Below are 16,065 nucleotides of genomic sequence, written 5' to 3'. Positions count from 1 at the left end.
CAAAGCCCAAAGGAATTTTCAGATCTGAATCTATAAAATGCATCCGCATCTTTAAAGGGTTTACATCATTATATGGCTTTTTTTTTTTGTTTAAAATGGTATTGCTGAAATGACCAAACAACTACTCTGTTGTTAAAAGTAGGTTTAAGAGGACTCCAGATTAGGCTGGGTGCATATGAATATAACCACAATGCACTTTATGTATATGTTCTGAAAAAATAGGAAAACATTGGTTCAGACTCCAAGATAGCATACCTGGATTTAAACTAGAAAATACCACAGAATGAAGCTGTTGATTCAAAGAACAGTCTAGAAGCATCCATGTCACAACATATATAACTTGCAGAGTTAAGTAACTTAAATCTGATTAGTAGCTACCAAGTCTTAAGGTACTTAAATAACTAGGTTTAAAAGATTGACCTGCATCCATATAAATATCTTGCACTCACTGTAGGTGTTGAATTGTAAAGGCAACTTGAAGAAGAGCTAAGAGAACATGGTTTCTACTTGTTGAGGTTCTTTTAAATTAACTATATGTTGCTTTGAAAGGCAACTGCGGAGATGGATAGTTAACTTGCACTGTCGTGCAATCTACCTCTCACTGAAGTCCATAAGAAAACTGTCTCTGGTTTTAAAAGGGCTCAGTTCAATATACAGTGGGCACATTGCCCACGCATAGCAGGGCATAATAAGAGCTGTGAGTTCATACCCTCTTGAGTGAGGGGATGGCCTGGAAGCAAAGCAAGTCTGGATGTGGTTACTGAATGGATGGCAGAGATCCTAAGAACCCCTTGTATGACATTTGTGTTCCAGGATATAAATGTACAAAATAAGTATGGGCCTGTCCCTGTGCACCACAGGGGGAGAGTGGGGAATACAGGCCTGTCATCCCTGTAGTGAACTAGGTCAAGCATACCCCCCACCCCTCCAAAAAAGATAATGTCAAGAATCATTTCATATACAGTTTGTGTGTTGCAAAATAGATGTTAGCATTAAATTCTAGTAGAGGCACAACATAAAAACCAGTGAAGTCCATCTTAGTCAATATATTTGCTTATTTATTTTAGAATATACTCTACATCTGAATAAAAAAAGTTTTAAATAAATCTTCAATGCATGTACAACAATGAGACCCTTTTATCTTTCCATTGAAATTGGGGTGCACATTAGTTAACTGGTTCCATCCTCTGCAACTGAGTATAAATAGTTCTTAAGTAGCACAATTGCAGCCTCATATAGACCAGTTCAATGTAATGTAGAAAGGTAAGTAACTTTGCTTAAAGGAGAACAATAACTGTTCACCTCGCTTGTAAAAAAAAAAGTTTAATTAATAGTAATGAATGTACATCCTTGTGCGTTGGTAAAAAATAAGACGCCTGCAGATCTAGGAGCATGCAAAGAGAATTCTTAAGACTTTATATACATATATATTAACGTTACAAAAGTAGTGCAAAACATGAAAGAAGTGATGCAATCGCCACTACTATTGCCACCACCACACATGTGCGTGCACACAGTTTTCCAGTGATTACAAACACACTCTTTCAGTAACTGGCCTGGGCCACTGTACATCATTCAGAGTCCTCAGAATCTGGAAATATTATACTCGACTACCTGGTTATGCCTGCTACACCAGGCAGAGATTCATCACCCCGCCTCCATGGATGTTCAGCGTTGCCAACAGTAAAACCCCACTAGGATATGCCTAGCAAGAAAGCCAGTCCCTTCCGCCCTCACATTCTTCTCTCCTAGACACATACAATTTTACATCTGCTGTTATGCTCGCCACTGGCTCCCGAGATGCTCCTTCTCTGCTCCAGTTACAAAGCCACATAAGAGCATTTGCTTCTCTCGCACTCAGCACACACAAACACACACACGTTCTTCCCTAGCCCTTTACAAACTCAAACGTCCTCTGACTTTCTCACCCCGGCAGGCAGGCAGGCAGGCTGGCCGCGTCCTCCCCCTCCCGGGCTCAGTGTCCCCAGTTATTGCCTCCGATCTCCTGCTTGTACCGGTTGGTGAGCACGTTGGCCTTGCGCGTCAGTTTGGAAAGCACCGTGTGCAGTCCGCTCAAGTGGTAATGAAACTGCTTCTCCAGGTCCTCCTCCACCTCCTCGTCCTCGGGGAGCCCTCGGCTAATGTCCACGGCGCCGGGGCCCCCGTTCAGCTTGTCCTTCTTCCGGCTCGCGGCCTCCTCGCTCGCCTGCTGCAGCACGCCCCACTCGATGTCGTTGCGGATGGACTTGAGCAGCACGTAGTGGCTGTACATGTCTCTGCAGGAGCAGTAGGCGCCGCCGTTGGGAGTCAGCGAGGCCTCCCGCTCCCCGCCGCCCGCGTCCAGCTCCTCCAGCAAGAGGGGCACGTCCCGCAGCAGGCTGGGCACCATCACCGTCTGGTCCATGTTGTTGACGGCCCCGATGAAGCGGTTCATGGCGTTGAAGAGCGAGTGCTTTTGGCTGTACGACTCGCAGATCTGCATCATCCTGGCGGCTGGCGGAGGCGCGGCAGGGCTGGGCTGCTGCTGTCGCAGGAGGAAAAGGGCGCCGAGCAAGACTTCGGGGAGCAAGAGCAGCTGCTCGGATGGGATCACGGCGAGGCCCGAGTTTTAAAAGGCGCCAAACTGATGAAAAGTTGCTGCTTTCCTTTCCCGCCTTTGGTTTCCTTTCTCAGAGAAAAAAAGCGAGCGTGCCGGCTCTTTCTCCCCCTGGCTCAAGGTATCTCTTTGCCAAGGACGAAGCCGTCTTTCCGCCCAGCTTCCCAGTAAGTAGTTGCCGGCTGGAAGCAAGAAAGCCTCTGCTGCAAGGAGTGGCTGCGAAAGAGAACAAAAGATGGCGATTAGGACCAGCCCCGTGCCTTGCCCCAAACCCTCAGCAGCAGCAAGCCTCCCTCCGCTTCCCGCCCAGCTCCAAGCCTTTCTTTATGCCTCAGCCTCTTCTGACCCCAAGCTTGCTTTGTGTTCCGCCCCCCACCTTCTTAACGTTTAGAGCTGCGTTCAAACCCAGATCCAGGAGATCCAGGAGAGAAAATGGGATGTGGGCGAGGAAACCACTTGAATAAGCGTCTCCCTGCCCCCACCCGCCCGCCAGATCCCATCAATGCAAGTACTTCCGCGGCTCTAGATCTCCGTTCTGAAAACCTCTGAGCTAATGGAAAGTGCTTCTGAGCAGAAGCAAAGAGCCTGAAAAACTGCCGTCTGCCCTCGGTAGAGTTGGCAATAGGCTCCCATCCGGAGAAGCTGGAAACTCGGCATCCTCTTCCCTCGTTTGTTTCCGTTGCAGACCCCTTTCCCGCCAGACCCACCCCAGCCGCTTGCATACCGACACAGGCGAGCCTGCAAGAGGAAGCCGACCGCGGCTCACTCCGGGTTTCCTCCCGCCTAAAGGGAACTGCCTTCCAGTCCCCCCGGGCACTCAGTAAAAAGAAAAAAGACTGAGCTGGATTGAGGAAGCTCAGCTCGTCAGCCGTGGCCGAGCCCCCTTCCCCGCCGCCCCGTCGACCTGACCCAGCCCCAGAAACAAGGCACCCAGGGGCGCACAGCTGTTCGCCTGCAAATGAACAAAGCCGAGCCGAGGTGCGTAGGGCAGCGCGCCGCCGCCTCGCCACTCACTCACCGGGCTCGGAGCGGCGGCTCACACTGGCTGCGTCTGGCCGGTTCTGTGAGCGTCCCGGTGTCTCGCTTCCAGCTCTGCTCCCATGCTCTGAGCCAGTCGTATTTATAGCGTGTATGTTAAAACAAGGTGTTTCCAAGGGCCACCCCCTTGCAGTGAAGCGGGGCGGAGGAGGCGTCTCAGTCCGAGTGACCACATGTAACACCGGGGACGAGGCGGCGGCGGCTCCGCCTCTCTCCCGGCACCCAGGAGGGAGGGAGGGCGCTGCGCGTACCCGGCGACTGCTAGTGGCAGCAGGGGGAAGGGAAATGGTCGAGCGTAGCCCCACACCCCACGAGGAGACCAAAGGAAAAGAAGGCAGCTCCGAGAGGCCCAGCTCGTATCGGGGGCGAAGGGGGCTCCACCGCCAGTAGCGGAGAAGCGGTGCTAGGCATCGGCGCCGATTTGGGGCGAGATCATGCTCCAAGTCAGCGACAGGGTGATATCACCCGAAATCAATGACATGATGCGGGATGCACACACTATTTGAATGGCAATGCCCATCAACTGGCGGGGCAGCCCCCTCAAATATTTTACTGGGGGGCCAAAGGGACCTCACGCCCTAGTAATTGGCTCCTATGATGCTGCAGATCACACTAGCAGTAGAGTTGGGGGTGCAGGTGGGGGCAGGAGTGACAGGCTAGTACAGTGGTACCTCTGGTTACGTACTTAATTCGTTCTGGAGGTCCGTTCTTAACCTGAAACTGTTCTTAACCTGAAGCACCACTTTAGCTAATGGGGCCTCCTGCTGCTGCCGCACCGCCGCTGCGCGATTTCTGTTCTTATCCTGAAGCAAAGTTCTTAACCCGAGGTACTATTTCTGGGTTAGCGGAGGCTGTAACCTGAAGCGTATGTAACTCGGGGTACCACTGTACTTCTTTTGCCTCAAGTGGTGAAATAGGAAGTGCCCCGCCACATATCCACCCCTGGCACAGAAGCACGCCACCAACTCTATGGGGGGGCATATGTGAGGACAGGGCTGAGTGCCCCCCAATCTTGAGGGGCCAGGCCGTGGCAGCAGCAAGTCTCATTTGGCTTTCCTGTGGTGGCAGAGGGCCCCACCAGGCCTCCATGCAGTGGCAGAGGGTAGAAGTCCGCAAAACAAAACAGGGGTGGCTTTTACGGGTTTGACCCTGTCCTCTTAGGTCTCTGCTTCCTCTTAAGGCAGTATCCTGGCTGGTGCTGGCATGGAAGTAAAAGGTAGCTGGTGGATAAGGAAAGTCATATCAGTGCCAGATTAAACCCTGTGGAGGCCCCTAGGCAGGATAAAACTGAACTAAGAAAGTTTGATTGTAATGTTATTTTAAGATCATATCAATATTATTTTGTTCCATTGTCATGGGGTGTGGGGCCCATAGGCCAGTGCCTACTTTGCCCATTTGGTAATCCAGCACTGATTCATATACACACTCTCAACCTGGTCAGCTGTAGCCTCAGGTGGTGAATGCCCCCAAGATTCCCCCCCACAGAGGCCCTGCCTACTTCTTCCAAGATGTTGCATTATTTTGAGTGAGAACTCACCTCAAATGAGTGCTGATGGCGGTGCTGCTTCTCTGCCAGGAGTGGGTATGTGGCAGGGCGTACTGTGTGGGTGGCAGTGGCAGCAGCAGGTATGGCGGCACTGGTGGTGGTGTTGGCAGCAACAGCAGTAGCGGGGTGGCACTTCCTTTTTCACCGCTTGAGGCACCATGCCTAGCACTCCTGCACCACCTACTCTGCTGCTATGACCGGCTGTGTCCCCCAGTGATGGAGATGTGGTGCCAGTAATCAGCATCAGTTTTGGGGGAGATCACCCTGATTTCTGGCATTTTCTTGCCTGAAATTGGCACTGATGCTGGCAGCAGTACTCCACCTCATAGCTGGGTCTGCCCTGGTGGAGCATGCCATTAAGCCCAGTTGAGTGAAGATGACTTTGGAGTAGTGAGAGGCCATTACTGCACCAGACTGAGCCCCAAACACCTCTCATTTCAGAAGTAAAGATGTCCTTTAATCCCAGACAAAAGGCCAGCTTGCTGTGCCTCCACAATTTCCTATCACAAAAAAGGAGTCTCCAGAAACAGAATTCAGTTTATTTTTCTTTCCTGGGATCAATCCAGATAAGAGGCAGGGAAATGCTGAGCAGTCAGTGGGCGGTTTTGCTTGTTTGTTTTGTTTCATTCTTAATGGAAATGTGGAGACAGCTCTGAGGAGCCACTTAACCCTTTCTAGGCTGGAGCAATGGGTGGGGCAGCCGACTGGGGACCTCGCTAGGGACCAACTGCTTTTTTTGTTTGAGTTTCTAACTTTAGTCTAACAAGACTCTCTCTCCCCCCACCCCGTCTCAGGAAAGCTCTGACCCTTTCCCACTGAGCCATTTGCTGGATCAAAATAATCCCCAGCTGCTTCCATCTCCCAGAGGAAAGATTTGGGGTGAAAGAGTGCAAAATGCACCAACATTGACTTTTCATCCTCACTTTACCCCAGACAAGAAAATATGAAAGAAGTCTCTGGCTGCTTGCAGGCAGGGCTTTGTTTATTTCATCTCTTATCTGTTCTTCACGGTAAGGTCACAGGGTGGCTTACAATAGAAAAAAACAAGTTAAGTGCAAATTCCACTATATTCTTATAGTCCAGGGATGGGGAATAGGAGCCCCCACCCTTGTTTTTGGAGTTAGCATAACTAATAGCCTGGGATGATGGGAGTTGTAGTCCAGCAGCATCTGAAGGGCCACAACTTCCCCATCCTAGTTTTGTTTCTTGCAGGTCCAGCAGCTTTAAATTCCCCCATCAACCCTGCATAGACCTATGCAGATTGTAGGGAGCAGAGAATTTTTATTAAACACAGACTACTCAGGTTTTCCATGGCAAGAAATATCGGTTGCAGTCAGTTAGCAGACAGTAGGGGTGTGGAGAGAGATGTACATTTTCTCATACATCCATATTTACTTGGAAGCAACCCCCACTTAGTTCAGTGGGACTTAATACTCTTTGGGAAACCTGCATGAGGGCAAAGTTACTTCTCGAGCCCAGATGGATGGAAGAAACGATACAATACAAACACCCCGGGGTTGTTGTTTTTTTGGGGTCGTCATTCTTCTCCCTATAAAAGGAAGGTTGTTTGTAACGTCCCCACCCCAATCTGGAAAAAAATGGCGAGCAAATTTCGTCCGATCCCTTTCTTACCCACGGGTGGGGGGTGGAATTGTGCTTTTAGTTTCTATTTGTATCTTATTGGCAGCCTAACTTGGCTTCTTATTTCACATTTGGCAGGGCTACCAAGTACATCTGCCTCGACTTTTTACGACGGGAAGATCCCGGCAAGCCTGAATCATGTACAACTGGGCGTGCACTAGGTGGTTTTCCACGCCTCGGCTGCGTGAACACCACCCTCGGCCAAACTGGACACGCCGGTCCCGCGTGCTCCCCAAAGCTGCACACACGCGGCGCGCCGTCTGGAAGCCCCGTCGGAAGGACAAAAAAGGAGACGGGAGCAGTACGAAGCTGACACGGATCGGCGCGCGACGCCGCGAGGGGTAAAGGAGGACACTCGAGCACGAGCGCGCGCGCGCGCCCTAGAGCCTCGCGCGCGGCCTCCCGGAGTCGACTCCCGCTCAAGTCCGAGAGCTAGCGGCCTGCCGGGATCACCCCACAGCCTCACCTCCAGCCTCAGCCAATCGGCTCTCGTCCTGCCTGTCATACTCCGTCCTCATATGCTAATAAGCAAGGCTCGGCGAGGCCCAATCAGAAACAACGCTCGCATTCTCTTTCTGCTCCAGCGCCCGTGGCAACAAAGGAGTGGCAGCTGAAAGAGCAGCATGAGGGTCTCGTGGCGGGGAGGGGAAGGGAATGGTAGCTGAGTGTGTTGCCCTGGCAACCTATAAACCACAATAAGCCAAGGCACCGGGACATAATGGGCCCTTATTTCCCGCACACTCTTACCGCGCTTCCTCTGTAAGAAAGGAACGGGAATAAACCTCTTATATTACTTACAGCCTCCTAGACTCATTTCATCATTATACACCCTCACATAAATCAATACCCACAAAAATACAGCTGGCATAAATGCTGGCTTACGTTATCTAAAGCAGAGTCAGTGCATCTGCAAATGTAAACGATTATGGTGGGAACAGTTGCTGTAGGCGTAAATTATCCGATGGGAAGTTCTCCTGCGCAAGCCCCATTGAAATAAATGGGAACTGCTGGCATATGTTCGTGCATTGTGTATTCCGTTTGTTATAAGTCCCTTCCAGGGCTGATTTTATTAGTTCGTTCATAGGCATTTATAACTTGGCCTTCACCATGGAGTCCCAAGGTGGGTTACACACAGCCCAATACAATTAAACCATGTAATGCATATATATTAAATGGTATTATTACTGAAGGGAGAGGGAAGGGTTGCTTTCTATATGCTTTCTATACCTTGTACCTCGTACCTAAGAAGGATCTTCTATATTTTCTGTCTAAGTCAATTTCTTAGCTAGAAATAATTTCACCTGCAAAAAGAAGGCCCCTCGAAGGAATGCAAGATAAGACAGAGGCTCGAAATAGCCAGAATAGCCTCGCTTTCTTACCTTAGGAATGCAAGATAAAAAGGACACATACGGGGAGACGGGAGGAGGAGACGGGAGGATGCAGGACGCTTAGAAAGACACTATAGGGAACAATAGGGAGGGCTGTTTAGAGGGCTATAGACATGCTAAAAATAAGTTGAAAACTTTCCAGTTGATTGGGGAGGAGGGAGAAAGCCCACTCAAGGTATAAGAAAGTCTGCAGAGGTATATTTTCTGGGCAGTCAGTTTTTCCAGAATTTATTCTGCTGGCTGTCTCCTGTGCACAGAGAATAAAACTGCTTTCCTCCAAAGAAGGATCTTTCCTGGAGTTTTCTTTTACTCTCTCTCTGGATCTGAGGACGCGGGCCAACGATTCCCTGGCATGGACTAGGCTCAGCCTACATCTTGGTTCCCTGACCGGGAATCTGCCCCACCTCAGGGGGCTGGAGAGAGCCAGGCTCGACCTTGGTGGACAGCTCGGATCGGTGATTGCAGCTTCCACGCGCACCCTGCCAATTTGTGGGGGGGAACCAGCCACACCGCTCCAGAGCAAGGACCCAGGTCGAGGGAGGAAAGAGGACTGGCCAGGGAAGGGACTCTGCAGCAGGAAAAAAAACGGTAAGCCCAAGGGAAAGGGCGTGGATGGGGGCCCAAGGGAAAAAAAAGGGAGGCCTGATCAGCCTCACCTGGTTATGCAGTAGTGTGCAGCCAGGAAGGGAAAAAAAAAGGGCGTGGCAGTGGTGTGCCACCAACAAGGTTTTGGGTTTTTGTTTTTGTTTTGGTAAAAAGAAAAAGCAGCAAAGGGTGCTGCTAGGGCCCCGGTCGAAGTCTAAGCGCTGCCGGTTATGGTTGGTTGTTGGTTTTGTGCCCAGAAGAAGCAGTAAAAAAGGTGCTCTTGGGCCCCGGTCGAAGTTGTGAAGCACTGCCGGTTGTGATTTTGGTTTTTGGGGGAAAAAATGGGTTGGGGGAGGTGCATGGGTTTTTCTGAATGTGCGTGTGGGGACACTCCAGTGAATGTTTTGAGTGTGTGAGACGTTGAAAGCAACGTCTGGCCTGTGACTGAGTGAAAAAATCACGTTAGGAGGAGGGAGTGTCCCAGTATCCCAAGTGTCCAAGTGTTCCAGGGTCATGGAGAAAAAGCAGTAAAACAACTCCCATGACCCCCCTGCAATGCTTTCCTGAACAAATTTGCTGGAATTTGCTGCCAAGGAGTGTGGTGGAGTCTCCTACTTTGGAGGTCTTTAAGCAGAGGCTTGACAACCATATGTCAGGAGTGCTCTGATGGTGTTTCCTGCTTGGCAGGGGGTTGGACTCGATGACCCTTGTGGTCTCTTCCAACTCTATGATTCTATGATTCTATGAAATTGAAAAGATGCCACGAAGGGAGAAGATTGGGGATTTTAAAAACCTGATGAAAAAAAAAATAGACTCCAACACTTATGTGGAGTTCCTGACCGTCTCCCATGGCTCAAGAAAAGTAGAACTGTGATTACCTGTGCCATGCCAAACTGTGCCCAGTATGGCAGCAAGTACAAGTTAAAAAGCCAGCAGTTTTGCCAGTCCCAGAAGAGAAGTCCCAGAAGAAAAGGAGGAAGGAATAATTAGCCCCCCTCCACCCTATGCAGCAACTGCACCAGGGCTAAATGAGGTTTCCCCTACCCAACCCCCAAGAAAAGAGACTGAGGGAGAAAAGAAAGAGAAGAGGAAAGTGAAGAAGAAGGTGGTATAGAGAATGAAGAATTCAGAAGGTGAAGTGGACAAGCAGTCCAAAAGAGTGTTTCAGTATGTAGAACCATGTGGCTTCTTGAGTTCTAGAAGCAGCACAATGCAAGGATGTGAACTGGCAGAAAGAAACAGAAGGGAAGGCTTTGAGAGCCGCATAGGACAGAACTGTTAAAAAAAAAAAAAAAAGAAGGACAATTAAACCCGAGGGATCAAAGAACCCTGGGATTACAATACTGACCATTGAGAAAATCTGCAAGATAAATGCCCTCAGGGCAGCAGACAATACTAATAGTTGCAATTGAGGCAGCTAAAACTCCACTTTGATGGCCCCACTCCACTGAGTGTATGACCCCCTGGAGTCATCCGATGCCCAGGACCACAGACCTCCAAGCACCTTAAATCAGAATCCTTCTTTCGAAGAGGACCTGGCCAAAATAATTAGGGGTTTGTCTTCAAACAGCCAAAAAGCCAAAAATGCAATCTCAGAGTGAGCGAGGGTGTCCACGGGAGGGGCAGAGAACGCCTAGGGAAAAAGCCAGTGCGCCATCTGCAGGCAAGAGGGTCACTGGAAAATGGAATGCCCAAAGGCCCCACGCCCGACACACCCCACTCCCCACAGGGTGGGAACAGTAACCAAAGTTCCGATGCCTATGTACCCAGCCATGAGCCTCAGCGCTACAGCCACAAGCCCAGCTCTGAACTCCAGAAAAACCAAGGCAGAGGGCAAGAACAGGGATCTGTGCAGGGATACCCCATGGCCTGAACCCCACCTCTCCAGTCCTGAGAGACGAAAAAAACTTACTAGGATAAACCAGGCCCAACAAACGCAGGTTCCCAGAAGCTGCCTGGCCCTGGTCCAACAATGGTTGCTCGGCACACAGAATGAGGTTTCTGAAAATGATTTGCTCAAAGACTGTTGCAGAAGCAAGTGAACTAACTGTTTCTCATTCATGCAAGTAACAGGACATCAGCTTTTTTTTTTTCTTCGCTTTTTTTTTTTTTCTCCTTGTGCCAGGCGCTTGGAGGCAGCTTCAGAGCGTTATCTCTTGGCAGCTATTCCAAGAAGGACACTGCTGCATTCAGCCAGCTACCCTGAACCTTACACTTTCTGGATTTACAGTTCAGCCACAAAAACCTAGAAGGCCAAGAGTTAACCACCCCCCTGCCCCAAAGTACTAACCTGGAAAAGTGACTTTCTTAAAAAGCAAGTGAATACTTTCTGTAAACTTTGTCAAGTTTTTCTTTTAAGGTGCAATTTTACTCTGAAAGGAGCTGCGGCATAGGAATTGATACTTTGAGGAATTTGAAACTTTGCCAGAAAGCAAGGAGTGCATTGCTCTTTCTACAGACACTGGCAAATGAACTGAAATTTGCAACATGGCTTAGAGTTCTGAAGCCCGAGCACACATGAGAATGCAAGGGACAGAGGAGGCCCCTGAAGCCTACTTAAAGAGGCTGAAGGAAGCCTACCACCAGTATATCCCTGTGGACCCAGATGAGGCTGCCAATGCCCCTATCATAAAAACTGCCTTTGTAGCCCAAGCGGCGCCCGATATCCACCCAAAAAAAAATTAAAAAAAAAAATTGAAGGTTTTTTTTTTTATGGGCCACACCCTTGAATGGATGCTGGAATTAGCCCAGACCATTTATAATTAGAGGGAAAAAGAGACCCAGAAGAAAAAGAAGAAGTACCAGGCAAAGAAGTTGATGGCCCTGAAGACGGGAAGTCCACCGTTAGGAGAAGAAGAGGAGGGCGAGGCCGCTTAGGAAAGAATCAGCGTGCCATCTGCCGAAAGGCACCTATTTCTTCTCCCAGGCTAAAATGAGGAAATGTCAGATGCTACTACATCCGCGTTAGAAATTCCAAGTCACCACAGCCCTCAACCCAGCTACCCTATTACCGGTAGGAGAAGGTGAGGAGCCCACGCATGACTGCATTGAAGTAGTGGACGAAGTATATTCCAGCAGGCCTGATCTCAAAGACGAGGCAAACGAGGCTGGGCAGCGGAAGGCAGGCTATGCAGTGGTAGCCCTGGAAGACCAGGTGATTGAAGCAAAGTCACTCCCGCCTGGAACATTGGCCCAGCTGGCAGAACTAACTGCGCTTACCAGAGTCCTGAGCCTGGCAAAGGGACAGAAGATAAACATTTAAGTATGCATTCCTGACTTTACATGCCCATGGAGCCTTATGGAAAGAAAGAGGTTTGCTTACCTCCAGAGGAAACCAGGTGACCCACCCACAAGCTTTATTGAACCTTCTGGATGCTGTATGGGAACCCGAGGCAGTGGCAGTTATCCATTGTTATGGACACAAAATTGGACCAGGGGAAGTAGCCAGAGGAAGCCGATTGGCAGACAGAGTAGCCAAGGAAGCAGCCCGAGAACTGGCCCCAGCCCCGATCATTGGAGCACTAATCCCAGAAGAGATTTTAAGCACCGTTGACAAGCCGGCCTACACAAAGCAGGAAAGGGACACTGCAGATGCCCAGGAGTTGACATTGTCCAAAGAAGGATGGTACCTCACCCCTGATGACAGGATATGGATTCCAGAGTCCCTGCCCCGGCAGATAACTCAGAGATACCATGAGTCAACCCACATGGGGCCAGATGCCACAACCAAGCAGCTGAAGAAGTATGTCTATATAGCCAACCTTTATCAACTGGCAGCCCAGATTTCCAGGAAATGCCTGCTATGCCAAAAGAATAATCCCAGAACTCACTCCAGACGATGTGGAACCACGTTACACCCTTGATGAACAGCAGTGGACCAGCCAAGAAGGAGCAACGCTCCAGGAAGGACCAGACAGCCGTGTTTTTGTGCCCCAACATCTGGCCAGCACAATTGTAAAGAATTACCACGAGTCCACCCATTTGGGAGGCCCAGCTGCTAAAGCACACCTTGGGAGAATATTCTATATCCCAAAATGTGCCCTGTGCGCCAACCAAGAGACTGAGAACTATCACCTTTTGAACTTCTATATGGCAGGCCAACCCCTTTCGTCCGAGACATCCCCGCCAGTTTGGGGCAGATGGGAGATCACATCACCCAAGAACAAGTGCAATCCCTGTGTTTGTTGTGTGTGTTTGCTTCCTTTCCAGGTGTTCCCTCGAGCGTACGCCTGCAGTCCCACGGCAGTCTCGCTGAGCCGGTTCACCAGTTCCTCTGGGTGGCAGCGTCTGGCGACCCCCTCATCCCCAACTGCAGTGAAAGTAGTCGAGGTGATCCCCTGGGTACATCACACGCATCTGAAGAAGGGTGTCTGGACTTGCAAGATAAATCCTGCTGACCCTCTCAAGTTGATCATCACCTTGTGTCTGACGCTACCAGGGAAAAAGCGTTAGGCCACGGGCAACGAGATCCTGCGACTAATCATCACAAGGACAGTTACAAAGACTTTCTCTTTTCTCTCTTATTTTCTTTATTGACTTGCTCTATGTCTTATTGCCCTGACCCTACCGAACCATACCAACCCTATTGGCCTGCTGACCTCTGCTACGACTGGTTCGTCTTGCCGGTGGTAAGAGATGGCGTGCTCTTTGGCTATTGGAAACTGGGGTTTGATGAGATTGCCGTATTGAGACACCCCACTGCCCCGTTGTGGCTCCTCTCCCACACCACTGTCCAGCACGCGTGGATAGTGCTCATACGGGAAGTTGCAGAGACGATCGAAATCTATCAAGTTCTGGACCGCTCTTGCTGTTGTGGGAGGGTAGTCAACTGTTATCTGGGAGGTAGAGCACTGTACCAACCTCATTTGATAGACCAGGTCCTACTCTTAATCCAGGTGATAGATGGGACGGAACCTATCTTAATGCAAGTATTGCAGGGGTGGGAGCCTTAACCAGGTGTGCATTGAAATTGCTAAACAAGTGCCAGTAAGAATTGCCACCCCAAGATTTCAGCTTCCATTTGCTCTGGTCACTAGGGAGGCAGCACGAGAGTTCAATCCACCCAACAGGGTTAGTAGAAAAGTTGACCCACATAGTGGGAGCATCAGCTCACCGGTAGGCTCTCACCCTTGAGGAAGTTCACCACAATGTTAAATCTCTCCAATTGTTGGCTGTGTATGCACATACCACCTTATGCTAAACGGCCAGGTTTGATGCTACATAGAATTCCCATTGGTAACATCTTCAACATAGAGAGGAGTTTGTGCATTAGTTCATTACCACATGGAAACAATGATAGCTGAAAACCCGCTAAAAACTACAGAAGGTGTTCCATGGAATTGGTTATATTCTTGGTTGCCCGATGGTGGATGGATGGGGAGAATATTTACTATGGTGATAGGCCCAATAATGCTTCTATTGCTTTTCTGCTTCTGTATGCCCTGCTTGATGCAATGTATGCAAAATATGATGGAGAACATGATGTCTCGCATGATGGGACCTCGCGTGCTTGCTTTCATAAGAGATTATAGACCCCTACCCCAGAACGAACCTAAGTATTAGGTTGTTCATAAGAAGAGGAGGGAGTGAAGGGAGAGGGAAGGGTTGCTTTCTATATGCTTTCTATACCTTGTACCTCGTACCTAAGAAGGATCTTCTATATTTTCTGTCTAAGTCAATTTCTTAGCTAGAAATAATTTCACCTGCAAAAAGAAGGCCCCTCGAAGGAATGCAAGATAAGACAGAGGCTCGAAATAGCCAGAATAGCCTCGCTTTCTTACCTTAGGAATGCAAGATAAAAAGGACACATACGGGGAGACGGGAGGAGGAGACGGGAGGATGCAGGACGCTTAGAAAGACACTATAGGGAACAATAGGGAGGGCTGTTTAGAGGGCTATAGACATGCTAAAAATAAGTTGAAAACTTTCCAGTTGATTGGGGAGGAGGGAGAAAGCCCACTCAAGGTATAAGAAAGTCTGCAGAGGTATATTTTCTGGGCAGTCAGTTTTTCCAGAATTTATTCTGCTGGCTGTCTCCTGTGCACAGAGAATAAAACTGCTTTCCTCCAAAGAAGGATCTTTCCTGGAGTTTTCTTTTACTCTCTCTCTGGATCTGAGGACGCGGGCCAACGATTCCCTGGCATGGACTAGGCTCAGCCTACATTACCATTACTAGTGCTGTTATTTCATTATAACAGGGCTGGAGTAAAGAAACTTCCCAGTGCAGTATGCCCTTTTATTTGTGCCCATTTTGTTCCAGGAGGGGGGTATTGTAGATTTTGTGTAGTAAGTCTAATAGAAAAAATAATAAACTGGAAAAAGCAGGGAAATAATTCAATGGTAAATCACAAGAGAATTCAGTTGGAATTGTGCAATGACACATAGTTGAGAGCAAACAATACATCTTTAGCAGCAAATTGCCAGAAGTTGTAAGAAATCTTTCAACACATGAAAAATGTTAGGTCATACTACTGACACAGAAGAGGGAACATCATATTCTGGCTGTGTTTTCTTTTATGTAATGACTGTTTAAGAATTACTATACTAGTATAAATATTTTTTATTTTCTCCCCCTAGCTGCCTACTAGACACCCACTCACACATACCCATGCAGTTTTCTTAACCATATATATATATATATATATATTGCAACAAATGTAGCAAAATAGGTACAGATGTAATATATAGCTTCATTATATGTATGTGATGGTTTATGAAAATCAGCATAGAGGCTTAGAGAGGGAAACAGTCAGGACTTTATTTTGTCTAATTCCTTATATCATGTTATTTCCCACCCTAAGCAGCACATAGCTTAAATCTGCACATCATCAAAAGGGACTTGAATTTGGTTAGTTTCCTAATTCTGAAAAAGAACAAAAGTTGCAAACATATGTTTCTGATATGAAAATCAGCACGTACAAAGATTTTGTGGAGGCTCTGATGCCCGCTTGCTGCCCTCCTATAGTTGTGCAAAGAGTAATCTGTGTCCCAATGTCAACATTCTTTACCATTCATTTATCTTTTAACAGCAGTTCTTTGGGGAAAGCAGTGAGGAAGCTCACGTATTCATTACCAGATGAAGCATGGCATTCCCCAGAGATTGTTTTTAGAGGGAAGACTTTGAAGCGTGATGTTTTGTTAATGACTAAAGCACAGGTACTGAAGGATATACTGAAGGCCTGTCTGCATAGGAACTTCCTGCACAAACACCCCATGAGATATATAGGGTACCATACCTAAGAAATGAGTAGCATTATGCAAGTGTTAACCCC

At 48.6% G+C, this 16,065-nt stretch overlaps 1 protein-coding gene and 1 long non-coding RNA gene across 3 annotated transcripts; one reads left to right on the top strand and one right to left on the bottom strand.

Annotated features, from left to right (window-relative positions):
* Positions 1 to 1,037: 1,037 nt before the first annotated feature.
* Positions 1,038 to 3,454, bottom strand: MID1IP1 (MID1 interacting protein 1). Of its 2 annotated transcripts, none has more exons than XM_083498396.1 (2): positions 3,321 to 3,454; positions 1,038 to 2,812 (listed from the first exon to the last, which is right to left on the bottom strand). In XM_083498396.1, the coding sequence occupies exon 2, from the start codon at positions 2,483 to 2,485 to the stop codon at positions 1,976 to 1,978; it is 510 nt and encodes a 169-aa protein (XP_083354522.1). In that variant the 5' UTR covers positions 2,486 to 2,812; positions 3,321 to 3,454; the 3' UTR covers positions 1,038 to 1,975. The 2 variants fall into 2 exon arrangements, with proteins under 2 accessions (XP_083354522.1, XP_083354523.1); XM_083498397.1 differs by lacking the exon at positions 3,321 to 3,454 and adding an exon at positions 2,973 to 3,024.
* Positions 3,455 to 3,463: 9 nt separating this feature from the next.
* LOC310704666 lies at positions 3,464 to 7,834 on the top strand. The gene is made up of 2 exons (XR_014524952.1): positions 3,464 to 3,574; positions 6,900 to 7,834. It is a non-coding gene; the product is annotated as an uncharacterized lncRNA (long non-coding RNA).
* The last annotated feature ends 8,231 nt before the right edge of the window (positions 7,835 to 16,065 follow it).

Source organism: Podarcis liolepis, assembly GCF_965112155.1.
Source record: "Podarcis liolepis genome assembly, chromosome: 4".
In the NCBI taxonomy this organism is placed as follows: domain Eukaryota; kingdom Metazoa; phylum Chordata; class Lepidosauria; order Squamata; family Lacertidae; genus Podarcis; species Podarcis liolepis.
Note: the sequence above shows the minus strand (reverse complement) of the source record. Positions and strands in the feature narration are given on the sequence as shown.

Coding starts and splice junctions, on each gene's coding strand:
- MID1IP1 (XM_083498396.1), bottom strand. CDS start 2,485: ATGATGCAGATCTGCGAGTCGTACAGCCAAAAGCACTCGCTCTTCAAC.